We start from the raw sequence: 22844 nt of genomic DNA, 5'->3' as shown, positions 1-22844 counted from the left end.
AGGGGATAAGGGCAAAGGGAGTAGGGGCTGTGTTAGAGGAACATAAGAGTTCGAAGTGTGGAGGAAATGTGAAATTTGAATGTGAGTAAAAGTAAGATGTGACTTATTTTTCCCCCATTTCTCTTTCTGGGAAGGTGCTTATCTCCACAAATGTTCTTTTTATTTGGTATACAAGCAGGGAGATTTTTATGTGCACGGTAACTTGTGGGCCACGTTGAAATTCTGCAATAGTAATTACTCGACAGATGATTCTGCATGGAACTCATTGACTGTAATCTATGCTATCAATTACTAGACAAATCTTTAAAAATATCTACTGTTCAGTCGTGGATCTACCAGCTTGGAAAATCGTTTCCTTTGTGAATCGGCGAAGATAGCCTAAGATCACATGACTTCAAAGTTGTGAAGCAGGATTTTAGTGTTGTGCTACCAGTCAGGTTTGGGATCAAGAGTATGACTATGAAAACTGATTACTGAACACAGCAGTACTGAGGCATGTCAAATGCCCCCTGGTGTAGAAAGATCATTTCAGCTGTATGAATTGAAGATGTACCTGCCACAGACATTTGTCTTTTTTTAATCAGCCAGCTGCTGCAGACGTTGTGGGCTTTTAAACTATTCTTGCAATATGACAGGCTTGTTCAGCAAATATTTCTTCTTCTTACACAATGCTTTGGCTTTGTATGGAATATAATGTATTTTGTGCTGTGGCACACAACTGTGTTCTTTTGTTGAGCAACCTTGATAACGCACGTGGTTGGTGGAGGTTTATGTATGTTCTTCACCTCACAATGAATGGCAAAGAAATTGAAATTGGATTCACAGCACTGCAAGTTTTGGAATAAAATTGTACACAGTGAAGGTTACAGTGATAGGGAGCGACAAGGCCATTGATGCATTTGTGAGGATGGAATCTAAAGCATTGAGAAATGGAAGGGAGCGAGTGGAGAACAGATAGTTGAGTGGGAGATGATGTGGAATCGGAAACAGGCAATGCAGTTCAGTGTGAGCTAATGTTTACTGGCTTTGAAAAGCAATGTCAACGAGGAGAACATTGGAATAAATTTGGTGACACAGAAATGGATGAGAACCTTTAGCAGTTTTGTTGAGTCAGGTCATACCATTGAGGGTTCTTTGTGATGGAAAGAGTGTAAGGTCACATGCTCAGCTCAGTGTCAAATGGAATGCTGGAGGTCATGAACTGTCTGATCAGTTTGAAGGGGAGGGGAAAGTACGTCATGAAGGACAAAGACTGTAGCTTTGATCTTCTCAAATTGATCTTCACCTGACAAAAGAGCAGCACTCCAAAAGCTTGTGATTTGAAATACAACTGTTGGATTATAACCTGGTGTTGTGTGACTTCTGACTTTGTCCATCACAATCCAACAATGGCACTCCACGTCAAATTAATCCTTTTTTCTTAATGCTGGCTTCACTGTTCACTATTTACTTCCTTTTTGGTACAAAATAGCAAAGAAAAGTCTAAGACCCAAGTTAGGAGGAAATCATATTCACCTCAGTCCAGTAATCAAGAGTCAGATTTAAAAGTTTCATTTAATATCTTCAACCAGTATTGTCAACAAAAGTTGCTTTTGAAGCATTTCTAATGTTACGATCCTTTTTTAATTATTTAAATCTTAAGATATATTGCCCAGTATTGCTTTGGTTCAATCTGAGGTCTGTTATGTTTTAGTTGTTATCCTTTGTATGTCCATCTTACAGACAGCACTGAGTTAACCCTTTGATCATTTATTTTTCAGCAATTTTTACTGGTATAGCTTTGAAATTAAGGGAATTTTCAAAATGGGCAATGTTAGTTGGGAATATTGGGTAACAATTGTAACTTTTGAATAGATTTTAACAATGAACAGAAACACTTGACTGTGCTTGTATCAGGTGAAGAGCCTCATGTGACCATTTCTTTTTTTTCTGCAATGTACACAGGGTTCTCTGAAGTTGCACAAGAAAATTGAAGAAATAAAGACGGTTGAACCTTCAGTGGAGGAAAATCGCTACCTACAAACAGGTGGTGACGTGAGAAACCCCCTTCCTTCGAGTTTGGAACACTCTGAATGTAGTAAAGCTGCTGTGTGTAGCATGGGAAACATGCGAAATGCTGACACAAAAGAACAAGGACAAATGAATGGTGAAGCATCTTTGGTTGAGAAATCAGCAATGCTAAAAAGTACCTGTCCGGCATCAAAGTCTTCCAGAACTAAGTTTAGGAAGCAAGGAGCTGGCAACGGAATGGTGATGAACAAAGACTTAGGTCAGCTGAAAGCTAGCCTTGCTGCTGCCAGCTCAGTTAAGGAGCACTTGAGCACTCCAAACTACGTAGATTACAAGAGTGTGAACTTAACTGAGCAGGAGGCTCCACAATGTACAAAAGACATTGTCCACAGTAAAACTTGTGGCAAGACTGTTTTAATGCAAACAAATAAGGAATCCAATCTAGAGAAAGCATTGGTAAGGCAAGACTCTCCGGGGCACGATGCAGTGTTGTGTAGTGAAGGAATCTCACCCCGGCATGATAGGCCCCCACCTTCAGAAAAAGCAGAGCACATGATCCCGAAACTAGATAAGCAACCTACAATAAATTGCACTTCAACAGACCATAGAACTACAACTAGCACGGACATCTATGGGCGGAGGTCCACCAGTGGTGCAGGGGTGGAAGGGACCCCATCTGCACCTTCACCAGCAGGGCCTGCAGCTTCAGTAAACAGGAGTACTGTGTTTCCTCTTCCTCCTCAGTTAGAACCTGACCCAGTCTTGGTCATTTCGGAGTCAGACAGCAAACCAACAATTGAAAGTCAGCCAGCATCGAGCAACCTACCCCTTCACTTCGGTTTCAAGCTGCATGCTCACAGCTTCAGTGCAGAATCTGTGACAGTTGAGCGCATGAGTGAAAGTGGTTTGCAGCCACCACGTTTGGATAGCATGAAGGCTTTCACTCAACTAACAGGGGGAAGTCGTGAATTGGGATCTTCTCCAGTGCCTAAAACTGATTCTTCGAGTTCTGCTGGGAGCACTGTGGCTAGCTTCAAAAGCATCCTGAACAACAAATCCTCATTCAAGCCTAGCACGCTGAGAGTGGCCCACCAACAGCTACAAAGGACGTACCAAAACTGTCCAGTCCCTAATTCTCTCCAGCTTAAACCTGTAAACAAAAGGAAAGGCAAGAGACCGCGAATGAAAGTGGTTACAAGTAGCAGCAGCACTGTTGCTGCTTTTGGTGAATGTTTGCCTTCATCCATAGTCTCATCCGGGCTATTGAAAACCGCACCATATAGAACAGAACAAAAAATGCATAGTGACCAGGCTCAAATGATCAGAAACACAGGATTTTCACCAGTTTTAACTGAAACGAAAATCGTTAAGCCCCGACTGCCAAAGTTAACTAAAGCTTGCATTTCACCACCACTACCCCAGAAAACGGAGAGTGGGAGACATTTTATATCACTGCAAGCTCATCACGACGATAAAGTCTCTAAAAATGGTTCTCAAGACTCCCAGTCATTAAGTGGTAATTTAAATGTTCATAAATCAAAAAGAAGCAGAGCCAAACCTGACCCTATGCCACAACTTGAAGAGCCTCCACGTAGGACTTTAAAGATTCCTGCTTCCAAAGTATTTTCAGTGATGTCAAAGACGAAAGAATTTATTAGGGAGAAAGAACCTCCTATCCTTCAACCAGAAACTGAAATTGTACCCAGTCCAAGTTTTGAGGACTCTCTTCCAGAAAAACGGAGGCGGGGACGGCCTAAAAAGCAGCTGATGTCCACAGCCAAAGCTGTAGTGCCTGCCTCACTCCTCTCCACGCCGTTAACTGTTCCAGATAGTTTGGAGACTGAACCAGAGGTTGCACAGCACAGAGGGCTTGACACAAGTGAAGTAAAGAATAAGCCAGTAGAACATGTGCAGAAAATAACCTCTGGTGATGGCATTGAACTGGGGAGTGAAACAGATTCCAAATCTATGAAGAAAGGGAAGAGGCAATTGATGAAAACACTTTTAGACAAGAAATTTATCAAAAAGATCAACAAAATGAAAACGCTGAAAAGGAAAAAGCTTCTGAACCAGATCCTTTTGAGTGCAAATGGATCTAGTAGTAAAGGGAAAGTGCAATCAAAACTCAATAATACCGTCTCAACTCTCACTGCCACATTTGGCTCCAAGTTGGGCCAACAAATTAATGTTAGTAAAAAAGGAACTATTTACATAGGCAAGAAAAGGGGCCGAAAGCCCAAAATCTCATTAGATGGTCCATTTCTAAGTAGCTCATTGTCTATTGATAATAAGATGACATCACCAACACCCACTACAACACTTGGGCAAGTCCTTCCAAACTTCTCACAGTCAGCAGTTGCAAATGTTCCTGATGTCCTGCCTTCACCAACTTATTCCCAGTCATCAGGGGTGAGTGGAAGTCAGAGTCCTGTCAGCAGTGATGCTGGGTTTATTGAACCAACCCCAGTGCCAAATCTGCACGGAAGTAAAGGCAGTGTGGTGCAAACACTCGCAATGCGGAAGGTCTCCAAAGGACGCAGGAAGCTTTCACCCCCAACATTGCTGCCAAACTCCCCGTCTCATTTGTGTGAGCTGACATCATTGAAGGAGGCTACTCCTTCACCCATCAGTGAGTCGCATAGCGAGGAGACCATTCCAAGTGACAGTGGCATCGGGACAGACAACAACAGCACATCAGATAGGGCTGAGAAGTTCTGTGGACCGAGGAAACGGAGGTACTCCTTTGATCATGTCTCTGTAATACCGCCTGAGAGTGCAGCTGTTTTAACTGGGCTGAAAGAGAAACATAAACACAAATGCAAACGTAGAACACATGATTATCTTAGCTATGACAAACTTAAGCGGCAGAAAAGGAAACGGAAAAAGAAGTATTTACAGCTGAGGAGCAAAGAAGACCCTAATTTTCTAGCTGAACTGGAGGAACTAATAACCAGCTGGAGTGAATTGAGAATAACCCATCGAAGTCATCACTATATCCCAAGGGATATCCTTCCTTCTATCTTCCGAATCAACTTTGGCAGCTTTTATACCCATCCACCTTTCCCCTTTGACCCTATGCACTATGTCCGAAAGCCCGAACTGAAGAAGAAGAGGGGAAGGCCTCCAAAAATGCGAGATGCAATGGCTGAAGTCCCTTTTGTCCACAGCCTGGGTTTTCCTCTTGCAAACGGTGGCTTCTTTCCTTCATACAGTATGCCTTACTCTCCAACCCCAGTTTCAGCAGGCCCTCTGGGGTTAGGTTATTATGCTCGTTATCCTCCAACATTATATCCACCACCCCCTCCTCCTCCCCCTTCCCTGAGCAGCACAATGCCACCTCCCTCATATATGCATACTGGTCACTTGCTTCTGAACCCCAACAAGTACCATAAAAAGAAACACAGACTTCTGAGACCAGAGGCTTTCTTGGCTGGCAGTCGGACTTCTCTCCTGTCTATGGGCACTTATGCCAGCATTCCAGCAGAAATGGCTTACAGTTGGATGCATGAACATAAGCATAAGCATCGACACAAGCATCGGGAGCATCGTTCCTCTGAACAGACTGCGCCATCTGTGGATGGCTTAACGGTTAATCCTTCATTGTTACGACGGTATACCTACGGGAAGGAAGCCATGTCAGAAAGACATAAACACAAAGACAAACACAGGTGCCATATGCCGTACTCCCACTTGAGCTCATCAAAAGGCTTATTAAGTAGAGGGGATCAGTGGGCCCGAAGGGACTCAACAGAGCATGGTTCCATTTCTGTAGGATTGCAGACTCCTCTCCAAATAGACTGTACAGATGGGTCAGTGGGTTCATGTTCAGAGCGGTACATGCCCAGTTCAGAATCAAACATCAGTGAAGAACATACCAATCTGTTTACAAGTGTAATAGGAAGCTACAAGCCAAGCAAACTGTCTAGTGGCATGGGGCGAAAGAAGCAGTCTGACAGTCCTGAACTTAATGTCTCTCAGGATGGCGTGCCGAACAGGTTAATAAGGAGAGACAGGCCACCTTCCAGTGAAAGAACTTCTCAGACACCACCAGGTAGGAATGTATAGAGTTATAGAATCATAGAATCCCTAAAGTGTGGAAGCAGGCCGTTCGGCCCATCAAGCCCACACTGACCATCCAATGAGTATCCCATCCAGACTCCCACCTCCCTTCTATTCCTATAACCCTGTATTTCCCATGGCTAATCTACCTAGCCTGCACATCCCTGGACACTGGGGGCAAATTATCATGACCAGTCCATCCTCACCTGTGGGAGGAAACTGGAGCACCTAGAGGAAACCTATGAGACATGGGGAGAATGTGCAAGCGCAACACAATCAGTTATCCAAGGCTGGAATCAAACCCCTCCCTAGCAATGTTAATTACTGAGCCACTGTGCCACTCCGCAGAAAAATTCTTGAGGGGAAGAAATAGCCTTTGGTGGAATTTAATATTATGCTGCTTGTACTGCCCTCAATGTTTGATTTTCTTTGTGAACTTAAATTCCATGCCATTCATCCTCTGAAAGGTTACCTTCATAGTTCATGCTGGACTGAGTAAAATCTGGTAATTGATATGTGGTACTGTTCTGACATCTAAAATTGGCACATGGTGCCTTTGTGGTGTGACACACAAAAATATATTTCTCTGTTTGCTCAGCATTGAAATAGAGACCACCCTCACTTGCATACACCATGTTGTTGAAGAGAATTTCCTGAAGGAAGTGCTGAGCATGTGCGTAATATTGATGCCTGGCCATTCCTTTTAGAATTGTACTTAACGAAAGACATGCTTAGGATTAATTAAAGTAACTTGTAAATTACAAGGTTCTGTTCAATAATAGGTGAACTTTTCTTTTTGGAAATATATACTGCTGGCAGCTGACCTTGTACAATTTCTTTGGTCAGAAATCTAGTAATAAAACAAATGACATTGAGCATTAATGTGTTAAATTTTCAGAACATCTTTCAGAACGTTGACTTGTATAACTTTCCATTTAGAAAATTGAAGAGTGTGATTGAGTGTTTCAAGTGTTCAAAGGTGAATATGGAAAAATCTCTTTTCTTTAGTTGGGGCGTTCAGAGCAAGAGTTCGTAAACTTCGTAATGGAGCAAGGTCGTTGACATGGCAGTTACTCAGATGAGGATAGTAGAAATCTAGTTGTATTCTTTTTCTATCATGAGAAGTTTAACTTGACTAGGCCTGTATTACATGGAGTGTAGAAGAATGGAAGGTCATCTCATTGACACACATGCAAAGATTGTTAACAGAAGAAATGATGATAAAATGTTCCCTGTTCAAGGAATCTAGAACGTTGTCACAATCTTAGAATGCAAGGTCAACCATTCAGGCTCAGACGAGAAATTTCTTCTCTTCATGGGTTGTAGGTGGATTTCAAGGAGATCATCAGCCATGATCCTGTTGACTTGGATTGGGGTAGGACAGGGCATGGCGGGGGGAACCCATGGTATACCTGTTTCATATCATCACCCTTACTGATACAATGAAGCTGTCAATACTTCACTATCACTAAAATTTTGTCGGCATGCATGTGGGAGGTAGAAGAAAAAGTGCAGAAGGGGAATTAAGGTACATGTCAGCCGTGCTCCATTTGAATGGTGGTATGGATTCTGGATGCTAACTCCCCCTGTTCCTGTTTATCAGTTCGGTATAATCTAAACATTTGTATTGTCACTTCTTCCATAAAAATGTCACTTCTTCCATAATTCATTCTTTTGTGAATTAGATCACGTACATTGTATTCAATTCTTCAGTATTATTCAGGCGTTTATCTAAAGTCCTTTGACTGGATTTTCATATCAATGTCTTAGCTTTGTCATTTTCCTTAATACAAGAAGGGATTACTAGGAAGTGAATTACAATTTCATGTTGATTTCAGTTTGAAATTTGATAATGTGGTTAGTGTATATTGTTTGTCTGATCCGCCAGAGTCAGTAGAAACTGTTTTCCAGAATTATTTTAACTTCTAATAGAGGCTGCAGAGGGTTTTAACTGTATAAACTTGTCTTAAAGATATGTCCCTTTTTATTTAATACGTTCCCTATCTTTAAGAACCGTTGTGTTCCCATGCATTTGTTTGAATTGATGTGAATGAATTTGAAATCATGGGAAAGAGTTTACTCCATGGTAAGATCATTTCCAAAAATGTTTCCAAACTACCTCTGTGGTAGCTGAAAATTACAGATTATTTGTTACATGTTTGGTATTATTTCAAAACAGAATAGTACATTGGCTCAACATAATAGTTCTTGATATTATGTTAACGCTAAGTAGGAATGTTCAGCTGTTGTGGTACATGCTGTTTGCGTTGAGAGAGATTATGGCTGTACTCATTCTGGAGCAACTTTGTACGAGATGGTGCTGCTGTACTTGGTATTTACTTCTGCACTTTCCTGCACATTGAGACTTCATTGGAGGCATGATACCTGACCCATCAAGCAGGGGAAGGCACATCAATTCATGATCACTTGGATAATGGGTTAGTTTGACACCGGCAGTCGTGGTTACTTGTCTCTTGTCCATAGTGCAGATATGCAACTCCAGCAAAGTACTGATTGCAGAATCATCCGAAGGAAAATATGCTTAAATCCTGCAGCTCAACACAACAGTGGGAGCCTGTATCAGTGTTAGTTCAACCAGCCCTGCTCAATTCTTTGCTTTTTCCATTGCCTGCGTCATCACCTTGTTTGAGACATCTCTCTTTTACTTAAAGCGAATTGAAGCTATTCTCCTATTGGGGTCTCCCTTTACACACATGCCTACAGTTCTTTTTGTGGCAGTAATGATTGACCAGCTGCTTATGGGGTGGGGCCTGAGAACTTGATTATTATCGTCAAATTAATTTAGCATGCACTTCTTGGAAGAAAAATACTGAATAACGTTGGGTAAAAGCACAGAACTTAGGTGAACCTGTTGGAGGGGACCCGCAGGGATAACAAAGTTTTAAGTCTAAAAAGCTTCTCAATTTAACAATTCTTTGCTAATTTACAATTGTTAATGCTCTTTAATGTTATATGTGAAGCTTTTAAATTCGGAATGCAAGTGTACCAAACAGCCTGTATACTCGTACATAGCAACTATTTGGTAGATGTACCAACATCACGGTTGTAATTGGAGTTTTGATTCCCTGAATGAAGTCACCTGAACCTGCAAATTTAATTACACCTTTATTTCTCACTATGCCACAATGCTTCTAAAGAAATTACAGGAAAGATAACGATTTGGAGGTTATTTTGATGCTTGGAATGTACTATCATGTGATTTAAAAGCTCTTTCTATAGGTTTTATGCATATTATGCAGTGGCTGGTATTTATCAAATGTGTTTTTCAAAGGTGAGGTTGATAGGGTGATTTCAGGAGGAATGGGTATAATTCGTGAATCTGGGTGCAAGATTTTATTCCAAAAGAAGGCAATTCAAAACATTTTTGCGTATCTCCTTCTCAACGAATGCTGAATCCTTCAAGGTTTTGATTGTAGCCTTGAACAGCACCATTGAATTTTCTGGGAATTGATGCCTTCAAATGACCTGGAAAACTGTCGAGAGTTGGTTATTAGGTGGGGGTATGTTGAAGAGAGTATTAAACAAGAATGATTGATGGAATCATGGAATCATTTAAAGCACAAAAAAAGTCGTTTAGGCAATTGAGTCCATGCCACATTGTGTACTCCTTAGTGATGCTGCATGACTTTATCATTGAGTGATTTCAGTTCATTGTCACACACAAGGTCCTTTTTTAATGTGGTTTCTAACATTAAAGTTCATGGAGCAACTTCTGTAGATCATACAAATGTACAAATGAGCAGGAATCATTCATTCAGCCCCTCAAGTATATTCCACCATTCAGTAAGATCTTGGCTGATTTTCTATGATAAGTAGTGAATAAAGCTAAGCCTTTGAATTCTGCTCATCGGTTCGATGTTTCCATCTGTAGACCATTGGGAGCTTTCATCATCGTACACACACTTGCTCCATTCAAGTGGAAGAATATGACAGTTTTGTGCAGCCTTGCTGCTGTAAAGTTGACCTTGTCATTTACTATAGAAATAGTTATCATATTTTAACCATTGACTAAACAGGAAATGTCCCATTGATCTGTAGAAAAAAAGCCAGTCATCCATTCAGATGGGACTCGTTGCAGTGAAGTCTGTTTCTTTGGCACTGAAAAGACATATTGATGTGGATGAGGTACTGGTAAGGGGAGTAGCACTTAACTTTCCTGCCACCTGCTGAATCAAAACCTAGCAATAGAGGATAGTCATGTGAACAGAACATTACTATTAGCTTGATGTCAAGAAACACGTCAGTGATATAAATGTGCCTTTTAAGCAGAAACTACTGTTCTGGATGTGTGGATGAGAAACCAGAGGGACCTGTTAAAATACTCTGCACACATGAGTTGAAATCCTATCTTGTCAGCTGGCGGAATTTAAAATTCAGTGAGATTATTAATGATTATAAATATTATTTAAAAACCATCCAGTTCACTCACGTTCTTTTAGGGAATGAAATCTGCTATCTACCTGGTCTGGCCTACATGTGACATTAGTGTGGTTGACTCTTAATTGTCCTCTGAAATGGGTTATCAAGCCACTCAAGGCATTTGAGATGGACAACCAATTCTGATCCTGCCAGTGACAGCCAGATCCTGTGAAAGAATATTTTTAAAAATCCATGGATATCTGCTTTTTGCCCCTTTTTATTTTCATGGGGCTTTGACCAATAACCAACTGAGTAACAGCTGATAATTTTAACAAAAGGATAAGCTTGACACATTATTTATTGCAGCTGTGGTGTAAAAGGCTGTATTATTTCTGAAATAACACCACCGAATGTATATTTGGTATTAGCCAAACTTTGTACATTGTTGCTCCTCTTAACACTCAAAAAGTCCCTTCACTGAAAGGACTGAATATTAAATTATTTCCAGCTTCTTTTGCACTTGTGACCTCATCTTCTGATGTAGCCCTTGGAAACCTTCATAATCATGTCCTGATTATGCTCTTACTCAATTTGAGTGTAGCAGCTCTGAATCATACAGGTTGCTTTGCATCTGTATCACAGGCGATATGCTGTTGATCAGGCGCAAGGTTTTAACTATCCTTTTGTCTGTAATAGTGCTGTGGGTCACAACGCGAACCTTGGGGAACAGCATTGATATTGTTACTCATCCTTCAGCAGCTGGAGTTGGATAAACTTTGTAGAACAATATTATTAATCATGTCTTGAGTGCAACGTTAACCTTTGCTGCTGGCTGATGCTTGCTAAATCACTGCAGCAAAGTAATTGAAACAATAAGCAGTGACTTGCATGGCCAACGCAAAGTGGTACTAGTCACAAAGGCCCTTCCAGTCCTCTTACTATTGGACACAGTTCAGTATAATTGATTCCCTAGATGCTGCTGCTTTGGGTCCAGCATGGCACCCTAGCCATGCAGATCTCTTCCTTAAGGAGAACATGCTCGGTGTCCTGTAGTTTTGTCTTTGTACCTCCCATTTATTGCTATCTGTTAATAAAGTTTGGAAAACACGCTGTCAACTTGAGAGATTTTCAAGGCTTCCAATTACTTTGGCTGAACATTGGCTGTTGCTCTAACAGGGAGAAAGTGAGGCTCAGAGAATATCTCTCTATGTAGGCAGATCATGTCAGGAGTAGGAGAAACAACTACATTGAAGCCATGGGTTTTCAGGTGGGAAACGTCAGCACGTGTGAATGCACATAGGTTGAAAGTGTTCCCCCAGGTATATTTTCTCCTTTTTGTATAATTGTTTCTAATTTTTCTGAGATCTGGGCTTCAGCAAGGCCAGCATTTATTATCCATCCCTCTGTGTTGAACTGCCATTCTAAATCTCTAGTTGATGCCTCCACAATGTTGTCAGAGAGGAAGCCCAGGGTTTTGACTGACCTAAAAAGGAATCACAATATATTTCCAATTAACAAATGTTTGCAGCCTGGAGGAAAGTGTGGTAGAGGTTGCAAGCTTGGAGATTCTGTCAAAGGAGCCTTTGTATATATACATATATGCAGTGTACCTAATATGTGGCACACTGGTACCAGTGGGTGCCACCAGTGAAGGGAGTGAATGTTTAAGTTATGAACGGTGTGCCAGTCAAGTGGCTGCCTTGGCCAGATGGTGTTGAGCTACATGTGTTGGAAATGTACTTGTCCAGACAAAAGTTTAGAACCTAACACATTCTTGACTTGTGCCTTTTGTAGATGGGGGTCACAGGCGAGTTAATGATCTCTGACCTGTTGTAGCTGGAGTATTTATATAGAGTCATAGAGATGTATGAAAACAGGCACATTGAAATGGATGCAGACCCTTTGGTCCAACTCGTCTATGTTGATCCAATATCCTAACCTAATCTAGTGCCATTTGCCAGCACTTGGCCCATATCCCTCTAAACCCTTCCTATTCATATACCCATCCAGATGCCTTTTAAATGCTGTAATTGTATCAGTCTCCTCCACTTCCTTTGGCAGCTCATTGCACACATGCACCCCCCTCTGCGAAAAAGTGATCCTTAGTTCCATTTTAAATCTTTCTCCTCTCACCCTAAACCTATGCCCTGTAGTTCTGGACTCCCCCACTCCAGGGAAAAGACCTTGTTGATTCACCCTATTTTATAAACGTCTGTAAGGTCACCCCTCAGCCTGTGACGCACCAGAGAAAACAGCCCCAGCCTGTTCAGCCTCTCCCAATAGCTCAAATTCTCCAACCCTGGCAACATCCTTGTAAATCCTTTCTCTACCCTTTCAAGTTTCACAACATCCTTCCTATAACAGGGACACCAGAATCCCCCCCAATATTCCAAAAGTGGCCTGAGTAATGTCCTGTACAGCTGCAACATGACCTCCCAACCCCTATACTCATTGCTCTGTATGATACAATTAAGTTTCTGTTCAATGGTGATGGACAGGATATTGGTGGTGGAGAATTTAACAATGTTGAATGCTGGGGGGAGATGATTAGGTTGCCTCTTGTTTTTAGATTGCCATTTCCTGGCATTTGTGTGACTCAAATGTTACTAGTCTCATATCAGTGTGGATATTGCCACTTGTATCTAGGGAGTTGCAAATGAAACTGAAAACTCTGCACATCATCAATGAATTACCCTGTTTAAAGTGGTATTTTACTGGGGATAATCAGTGTTAATAGAGTTGGCAGTGGTGTAGTGGTAATGCCACTGGATTGTAATCCAGAAACCTAGGCTAATGCTCTGGGAATACTTGTTCAGACGTTATACGAGGGGCAAAGATAAGGTGAATAGCCAAGGCCTTTTCCCTAGGGTAGGGGAGTCAAAAACTAGAGGACATAGGTTTAAGGTGAGGGGTGAAAGATTGAAAGGGGACCTTAGGGTCAGCTTTTTCACAGAGGGTGGTGCATATGTGGAATGAGCTGCCAGAGGAGGTGGTAGAGGCTTGTGCTATTATAATATTTAAATGACATTTGGACAGGTACGTGGATAGGAGTAATATGGGCCAAATGGGATAAGTTTACTTGAGGAAACCTGGTCAGCAAGTTGGGCCAAAAGGTGTGTTGCTGCCTGAACTGCTGTGCTCTTCCAGCACCACTAATCCAGAATCTGGTTTCCAGCATCTGTAGTCATTGTTTTTACCTAGTGTTTCCATATTATATGACTCTAAATTCCACCACAACAGCTAATGGAATTTAAATTCAATTAGTAAAAATTCTGGAATTGAAAACTGGCCTTCAGCGGTCGCTTAAAATCAGATGGTTCACTAATACCCTTTAGAAAAGGAAATATGTTATCCGTACTTGGTCTGATCTGCATGTGATTCGAGAGCACTTAACTACCCTCTGAGATCGCTGAACAAACCAATTACTTTAGGGGATGGGCAGTAAATGGTTTTGCTAGTTAAGCCCATGTTCCATGAAAGAATAAAGTAATAAATACACACTGAAGTCTAAAACGTATTCTATTTATTTTTAACTGGATCACTTTAATTCCAGTCATCTAATCATGAGAAAGGATTTTCTTATTTTGAAGACTGGGTCCTAATGGCAATGTGACCACATCAAGTGACGGTAACAGTGGGAGGAAATATCACAGCCTGCTATTACACGTTCACGCAGTTGCTTTCACTGCAGCATTGGACTGTCTCACTCGCCTCTTTGGTGGAAACGTCTGAGAGATGAGGGAGAATGAACAAGAAGTCAGGAACAGTTGTAGCCTTGATACAGACTATAGAAAACAAACAAATGAGACTAATTCTTTCCTTGTGTATATCAGCCAAACTTCCAACTGTGCTTGTAGCCCATCCTAATCTTGGAAAGAGTCATGCCGAAAGTATGATTATTCATTAAACGTTGGCAGTTTGTCCCTGTAATTATTTGCATGCTGAGACAGCTTGTGGCAATAGTGGGTTCAAATTATCAGAAACTTGCAGAACCACAGCTGACTCACTGTGGTCAAGAGAAATAACAAAAGCAGTCAGTTTGGCTTTGCACACTTCTGTAGTGAGTTGTTTGAAAAAGCTAGGGGTTCCTTTCACTTGCACAGACACTTCACTTGGGATTGTTCTCCAACTAGTGGAATGTGCATTTTCTCCCCAGTTCTTATCCATGTCGTTTATTGGCTTACTTCCTCCTCCCTATTTCTCCCAGTCTGTGAAATTTCCATCAAATAGTTTTGAACAGTTTGGTTTGCATGTTCTCCAGACCGGAAAGTAAAATATATTTTTCACTCTAAGATCCTTAAAGCTTCCTGTAACTGTAAGCAGTGAAGTTCATTGGGTTCAAGTAAGGAAAAATTAGCAAACAATATTGGAAGATTTTCTCCATTTTGGACATTTGTAACAGAAAATTCCAGTATTTATTGAAGACAAATCTATCTGTCTTTCAACTTGATGAAAGATTTCCTTTTACAATATTCACATGCACACACTTAAGCGGTGTAAGATTGTGCTGGTTGCCCCTGTGCACAGTGTGTCCTGTGTGTGAGACGGCACTGGTGAGATTTGAATTCAGTTGGAGAAAAAACAAATCTAGAATGAATAGTCATGGCCCAATGTTAACTTTTAACCACTGTTATAAAAGTCCATCTGGTTCACTAAGGTCATTTAGGGAAGGATATCTGTAATCTTGACCTAATCTGCCTTAGACCCTATGTCACTATGGGTCACAAATAGCAATTCATTGCTGGCTAGGCCGAGCATTCTGTCCTACTATAAACAAACTTTGTTTGCAGGTTTATGTTACTATCTGGTATAGTTTTCATGTGCTGCTGAAAAATGTCACCTAAATGGACTCTTGATTTGTTCAGGTCAATGCAAACACGCTACACCATTGTACAGCTTTTCATGATGGCTTGATCTGCTGAATCATTTATTTAATTATTGACCTACAGTCAGTCCTGCTATAATGCGTGTTTCTTCAATGTGAATTGACTATAACACGATTGAAGAATTTAGTCCATTATTTGTAGAACATGAACTTTCCTTACCTATATTGGCTGTTGTGCGATTCCGGTCTCATTGGTTTAAATGGTGCTGCTATTATGTGGTTTTTCTTATAACGCGGGATCTCACAGGAACTGCACTATTATATTATATCAGAACAGACTCTTTCAGTATACAACATGCTGTCTGATTCTGACAGTAGTTGGCACAACTGAAGGTATTCTTAATTGTCGGTTATTGGTGGTTATTGTGAGATGGCTGCATGTTTCCTCTGTCTACTGCTCAAGTCTGCTCATTATCGTTAAGTACTATGGAAACAGGAAGTCTGTTTTCTCTGGGAGCCTGGTGCTAAAGTTGAGCCACGTTTCATAGGAACCTGTTAGTGGAAACCTGTTGTTGCCTTGTGGTTCTTGAATTGTCAGTAATATTAAACCAAGAAAATTGATCTGGATCCATGATTTAGCATGATAGAGGATTGGTTAACGAACAGAAAGCGAAGAGTGGGGATAAATGAATGTTTTTCTGGTTGGTGATCAGTGACTAGTGGTGTGCCTCTGGGATCAGTGTTGGGACCACAACTATTCACAATTTACATAGGTGATTTGGAGTTGGAGACCACCTGTAGTGTCAATGTTTTTGGATGACACAAAGATGAGTGATAAGGCAAACTGTGTAGAGGACAGTGAAACTTTGCAGAGGTTCATAGTTTAATTGAGTGGGCAAAGACTTGGGGGGGGGGGGGGGGGGGGGGGGGGGAAGCTTTTTGCTATCCACCTTGTCTGTACCTCTTGTGATTTTGTAGACCTCAATCTGGTCCTCCCTCAACCTCTGTTTTTCTAATGAAAATAATCTTAATCTACTCAAACTCTCTTCATAGCTAGCACCCTCCATACCAGGCAGCATCTTTGTGAACCACCTCCCTGTCCAAAGCATCCCCATCCTTTCAGTAATGTGGTGACCAGAATTGTACGCAGTATTCCAAATGTGGCTGAACCAAAGTCTTATACAACTGTAACGTGACCTGCCAACTCTTGTACTCAATACCCCACCCAATGAAGGAAAGCATGCCGTGTACCACCTTGATCACTCTCTTGACCTGCATTCCCACCTTCAGGGAACGATGGACCTGAACACCCAGATCTCTCTCTGCATCAATTTTCTCCAGGACTTTTCTATTTACCGAATAGTTTGCTCTTGAATTGGATCTTCCAAAATACATTACCTTGCATTTGTCCGGATTAAACTCCATCTGTCATTTCCCTGTCCAACACTCTAATCTATCTATATTCTACTGTCTTCTCTGACAGTCCCCTTCACTATCTGCTACTCCACCAATCTTCATGTTATCTAATCAGGCCACCTATACCTTCCTCCAAAATATATATATATCTCACAGAGAACAGTGGTCCCAGTACAGATCGCTGTGGGACACCACTGGTCACAGGTCTCCGTTTTGAGAAACTCCCTTCCGCTATTAGTCTCTGTCTCCTGTTACCCAGGCAGTTCTCTGTCAACCGAGCTAGTACACTCTTGACCCCATGTGACTTCACTTTCTCCATCAACATACCATGGGGAACCTTATCAAATGCCTTACTAAAATCCATGTATATGACATCAATAGCCCTTCCTTCATCAATCAACTTTGTCACTTCCTCAGAGAATTCTATTAGTGGTAAGATGTGACCTTCCTTGCACAAAACCATGTTGCCTATCTCTGATAAGCCCATATTCTTCCAAATGGGAATAGATTCTATCCCTCAGTATGTTCTCCAACAGCTTCCTGACTACTGACGTCAGGCTCACCGGTCTATAATTACCTGGATTATCCCTTAAACAAGGGACAACATTAGCAATTTTTCCAGTCCTCTGGGACCTCACCAATGTTCAAGGATGCTGCAAAGATATCTGTAAAGGCCCCAGCTATTTCCCCTCTCACTTCCCTCAGTAACCTTGGATAGATCCCACCTGAACCTGGGACTTGCCCACCTTAATGCCTTTCAGAATACCCAACACTTCCTCTCTCCTTATGCCAACCTGACCTAGAGTAATCAAACAGTTATCCCTAACATCAACATCCATCATGTCCCTCTCTTTGGTGAATACCAATGCAAAGTACTCATTAAAAATCTCATGCGTTTTCTTTGATTCCACAGATAACATTTCTCCTTTGTCCTCGAGTGGGCCAACGCTTTCTTTAGTTACCTTCTTGTTCTTTATATATGAATAAAAGACTTTGGGTTTTCCTGTTTTTTTAAAGATATCTCGTGACCCCTTTTACCCATCTTAATTCCTCGTTTCAGATTGGTCCTAGTTTTTCCAAAACTTAGTCTGTCGTCAGTTGCCTAGTACTTACGTGCGCTTCCTTTTTCCTCTTAGCGAGTCTCTTAACTTTCACTGGTCATCCATGGTTCCCTAATCTTGCCATTTCTATCCCTCATTTTCACAAGAACATATGCCTCCTGAACTCTAATCAACCTCTTTTAAAAGCCTCTCAAATGTGGATTTCCTTTCAAACAGCTGCTCCCAATCTATATTCCGCAGCTCCTGCCCAATTTTGGTATAGTTGGCCTTCCCCCAGTTTAGTGCTCTTCCACCAGGACCACACTTGCCTTTGTCCATGAGTATTCTAAAGCTTACGGAATTGTGATCACAATTCCCAAAGTTATCACCTATTGAAACTTCACCCACCTGGCTGGCCTCATTCCCCAACACCAAGTCTAGTACAGCCCCTTCCCAAGTTGCTGTAGAAAACCTTCCTGGATGCTCCTTACAAATTCTGCTCCATCTAGACTTCAAACACTAAGTGAATCCCAGTCAATGTTGGGTAAATTAAAATCTCTTATCACCACCACCCTGTTGCTGCTATGTCTTTCCATAATCTGTTTACCTATTTGTACCTCTGTTTCGCACACACACTGGGAGGCCTGTAGTACAGCCCCAATGTTGCTACCAGACCCTTCCTGTTTTGAGCCCTGCCTATATTGCCTCATTACTTGCTTCTTCCATAGTGCCTTCCTTCAGCACATCTGTGATATTCTGACTGATCAGTAATATAATTGGATGTTGGTTTGCCCGCTGAGCTGGAAGGTTCATTTCCAGACATTTCGTCACCCTCTTCAGTGAGCCTCAGGTGAAGCTCTGCTGATAATTCCTGCTTTCTGTTTCTATGTTTGGGTTTCTTTGGGTCGGTGATGTCATTTCCTGTGGTGATGTCACTTCCTGTTCTTCTGAGGGTGATAGATGGTGTCTAACTCAATGTGTTTGTTGATAGAATTCCCGTTGGAATGCCACACTTCTAGCAATTCTCGTGCGTGTTTTTGTTTGGCTTGTCATAGGATGGATGTGTTGTCCCAGTTGAAGTAGTGTCCTTCCTTATCTGTGCGTAATACAACTCCTCTACCCCTTTTTACTTCTCTATCCCCCCTGAAACATCGATATCCTGGAAAATTTAGTTGCTAATCATGTCCTTCCCTCAACCAAGCCTCAGTAATTGCAGTAACCTCCTACTCCCAGGTGTTAATCTGCCTTATCTACTACAGTTCTTGCATTAAAACAAATGCACCTCAGACCACCAAATCCCTTTGTGTTCATCGTCTGCTCCCTGCTTACTATTACCCTTAATCACACTGACTTCACTGTTTAGTTCCTTACAGACTTCAGTTACTACCTCCTTACTGTCTACTAGCCTCTTTATTTGGTTCCCATCCCCCTGCCACATTAGTTTAAACCTTCCCCAACAGCGTTAGCAAAAGGACATAAACGTGAAGTCATCCATTTTGGTAGGAATAACAGTAAAAACTGCTATTATTTGAATGGCAAAAATTGCAGCATGTTACAGTGCAGAGGGACATGGATGTCCTGGTGCATGAATCACAAAGTTGGCCTGCAGGTATGACGCGTAATTAGAAAGATGAATGGAATTTTGTCTTTCATTGTTAAAGGGATTGAGTTTAAAAGCAGGGAGGTTATGTTGCAGCTGTATAGGGTGCTACTGAGGCCATATCTGGAGTACAGCGTGCAGTCTCCTTACTTGAAAAAGGGTGAACTGGCACTAGAGGGATGCAGAGGATGTTCACTAGGCTGATTCCAGAGTTGAGAGGGTTGGCTTATGAGGAGAGACTGAGTAGACTGGGATTATATTCATTGGAATTTACAGCAATGAGGGGGGGAAATCTTGTGGAACATAAAACAATACAGCACAGAACAGGCCCTTTGGCCCTCACCATTACACCAACCTGTGAACTAATCGAAGCCATCCATATGCTTATCCAAAGACTGTTTAAATGCCCCTAATGTGGCTGAGTTAACTACATTGGTAGGCAGGACACTCCACGCCCTCACCACTCTGAGTAAAGAATCTGTCTCTGACATCTGTCTTAAATCTACCATCCCTCAATTTGCAGCTATGCCCCCTCGTACAAGCCGACGTTGTCATCCTAGGAAAAAGACTCTCACTGTCCACTCTATCTAATCCTCTGATCATCTTGTATGTCTCTATTAAAATCCCCTCTTTGTTGCCTTCTCTCCACTGAGAATAGACCTAAGTCCCTCAGTCTTTTCACATAAGACCTTCCCATCCTGGGAAATCTCCTCTGCAATTTTTCTAATGCTTCTGCATTCTTCCTGTAATGGGCGACCAGAACTGTGCACAATTTTCCAAGTGAGACCACACTCGCATTTTGTACAGTTACAGCATGACATCATGGCGCCAGAACGCAATCACTGTTTCAATAAAATCTAACACACCATATGCCGCCTTAATAGCACTATCAACCTGGATGGCAACTTTCAGGGATCTATATACATGGACTCCAAGATCCCTCTGCACATCCGCACTACCAATAATCTTTACATTGACTCAGTATTCTGCCTTCCTGTTATTCTTCCCAAAGTGAATCACCTCACATTCATCTGCATTGAACTCCATTTGCCACCTCTCAGCCCAGTTCCCTCTGCAACCTGAAACATTATTCCACACTGTACACCACTCCACCGACTTCAGTGTCATCTGCAAACTTACTAACCCATCCACCTATGTCTGCGTCTAAGTCATTTATAAAAAGTGGTCCCAAAACAGATCCCTGTGATACACCACTAGTAACCAGGCTCCAGGCAGAATATTTTCCATCAACCACCACTTGCTGCCGCCTTACAGAAAGCCAGTTTCTAATCCAAACTTCTAAATCACCTTCAATCCCACGCCTCCGCATTTTCTCCAAAGGCCTACCATGTGGAACCTTATCAAAGGCTTTACTGAAGTCCATGTACACCACGTCAACTGCCCAACCCTCATCCACATGTTTGATCACCTTCTCAAAAAACTGAGGTCTGTGAGACATGACCTGCCCTTGACGAAATGATGTTGACTATCTTAAATCAAATTTTGCTTGCTAGATGATAGATCCTATTTCTTACAATCCTTTCCAAAACTCTTCCTTCAACAGACATAAAGCTCACTGGTCTATAATTACCTGGGTCATCTCTACTGCTCTTCTTGAACAACGGCGCAACATTTGCAATCCTCCAGTCCTCTGGTATTAAACCTGCAGATAATGACAACTCAAAGAACCAGGCCAAAGGCTCTGCCATCTGCACCCCCCGCTAGCTTCCCAGACAATCCTCAGATAAAACACATCAGGCTTATCTACTTTCACACCTTCTAGAATTGACAACACCTCCTCCTTAATAAACTCAATCCTTTCTCGTCTAATAGCCCGTATCTCCGTCTTCTCTATAATATTCTCCTCTTCCTGAGTGAAAAGAGATGAGAAATATTTTTGGCACTCCTCTGATCTCCACAGGGTCCACACACAACTTCCCACTTCTGTTTATGACTGGCCCTATTTCTACCCTAACCATCCTTTTAATTTTTACATACTAGTAGAAAACTTTAGGGTTCTCCTTTACTGTACCTGCTAAAGACTGCTCATGTCCCCTCCTTGCTCCTCTTAACTCTCTCTTTAAATCCTTCCTAGCTAATCCTTAACTCTCCATTGCCTTATCTGAGCCATCTTGTCTCAATGTCACATAAGCCTCCCTCCCTCTTATAGAAACATAAAATTATGCAGGGGATAGGTAAGATGTTGCCACTGGCGGGTGAAACTAGGCATAGCCTCAAAGGTAGGGGAAGCAGATTTGGGGCCGAATTGAGAAGGAGCTACTTCACCCAGAGGGTTGTCAACCTGTGGAGTTGCCTGCCCAGTGAGGTATGTGATGCTACTTCAGTCAATGCTTTTACAGCTAAGATAGATTTTGTTTTTGAACAATGAAGACATTGAGGGTTATGGGGAGAGGGCAGGTGAGTGGAGCTGAGGGCATAAAAAGATCAGTCCTGAATGACGGAGCAGGCTTGAAGGACTAGATGGTCCACTTCTCCTCTCTCTTATGTTACGTTATTCATAGATTTGCTGCTAAAGTTGTCCATCAGCTTAACTAGCAGATAATGAGCTTCAAGATCTTGGAGGCCAAATGTGCTAAGGTCTGATCTTCCTTCTTCATTCAACTGCTGGTCTTGCTTTCATATCCCCTTTTAAATTCTAGAGTTTTAAACTAATATCGGTCGACTAAGTAAGCTTCTGGGTAAGGTGGGTTTGGCGTGGCAGCGGAGGGAATTGACTTAAACAATTAGTTTCCTCTTTCCTTGAGAGGGTTCATTTGTAACCCTCCCAAAGTCTAGGATTGATTTTGAGCAGTCACCTGAACAAACCAGGTCATTGACATATACCATAAGACAAGGCAGAGCGGATTGTCACCTTGCTTTATGCATAGGAAGTCCATGGTCATGACTATGTACACTGAATGTGCCTAGTATTTCTTCTGTATATGTAGTAGGTGTTTGTAGTAAAATTCTTACATTCTTGCAAATAGCATGCATTTTTGTGAAATTACAACTTGTTTTGGAACCAATCTGCAATCATTGTTTGCACTTGAGTAAGTTGCACCACTTCTTCCATCTGTTAGATCCTGGAGACACGACAACAGATGCTGTGTCAAATCAACAGAAATCTCAATATAAAATACAGCTTCAGACCATTCTTGTAAATATGTAGTATAAACAGCCTAGAGTCACCTATATGCTTCAACAATGAAGTGGATTATACAGCTTCCCCTGTTGCTGCTAACTGCTCTACTTGAGTTTGATCTTCCTGCTTTTTCTGTAGACACAAGATAAGCCTCTTTTAGTGCCACTCAATTCTGTCTGAGGAGAGAGCAAGAAGAGTGGGAATGCTGGCTGAAGAATTCAAGAGAGGATATATGGTTGACACAGTCAGAATCCAAAGTACAAGACAGTGAAGGAACTTGATGATGTGAACCAAGACTTGAATTTGATGCTTAGAAGACATGGTGCTGAATTAGGCCATTGTCGGTGCTGAGCAAGTGAACACTTGGTACAG

The 22844-nt window shown here is 41.8% G+C and overlaps 1 protein-coding gene across 7 annotated transcripts in view; it reads left to right on the top strand.

The window, feature by feature from the left end:
• ash1l (ash1 (absent, small, or homeotic)-like (Drosophila)) overlaps positions 1-22844 on the top strand; it is a 243118-nt gene that overhangs the window by 103939 nt on the left and 116335 nt on the right. For all 7 annotated transcript variants that reach the window (XM_072548810.1, XM_072548804.1, XM_072548807.1 and 4 more), the window contains one exon: positions 1945-6061. In XM_072548810.1, coding sequence (XP_072404911.1) covers positions 2098-6061 — 3964 coding nt within the window. In that variant the 5' untranslated portion in view covers positions 1945-2097. The remainder of the gene's footprint in view (positions 1-1944; positions 6062-22844) is intronic.

The sequence above is a fragment of the Chiloscyllium punctatum genome, chromosome 28 (genome assembly GCF_047496795.1).
Source record: "Chiloscyllium punctatum isolate Juve2018m chromosome 28, sChiPun1.3, whole genome shotgun sequence".
Lineage (NCBI taxonomy): Eukaryota > Metazoa > Chordata > Chondrichthyes > Orectolobiformes > Hemiscylliidae > Chiloscyllium > Chiloscyllium punctatum.
The sequence above is the reverse complement of the archived record's forward strand: the minus strand, read 5'-3'. Positions and strand labels throughout refer to the sequence as shown.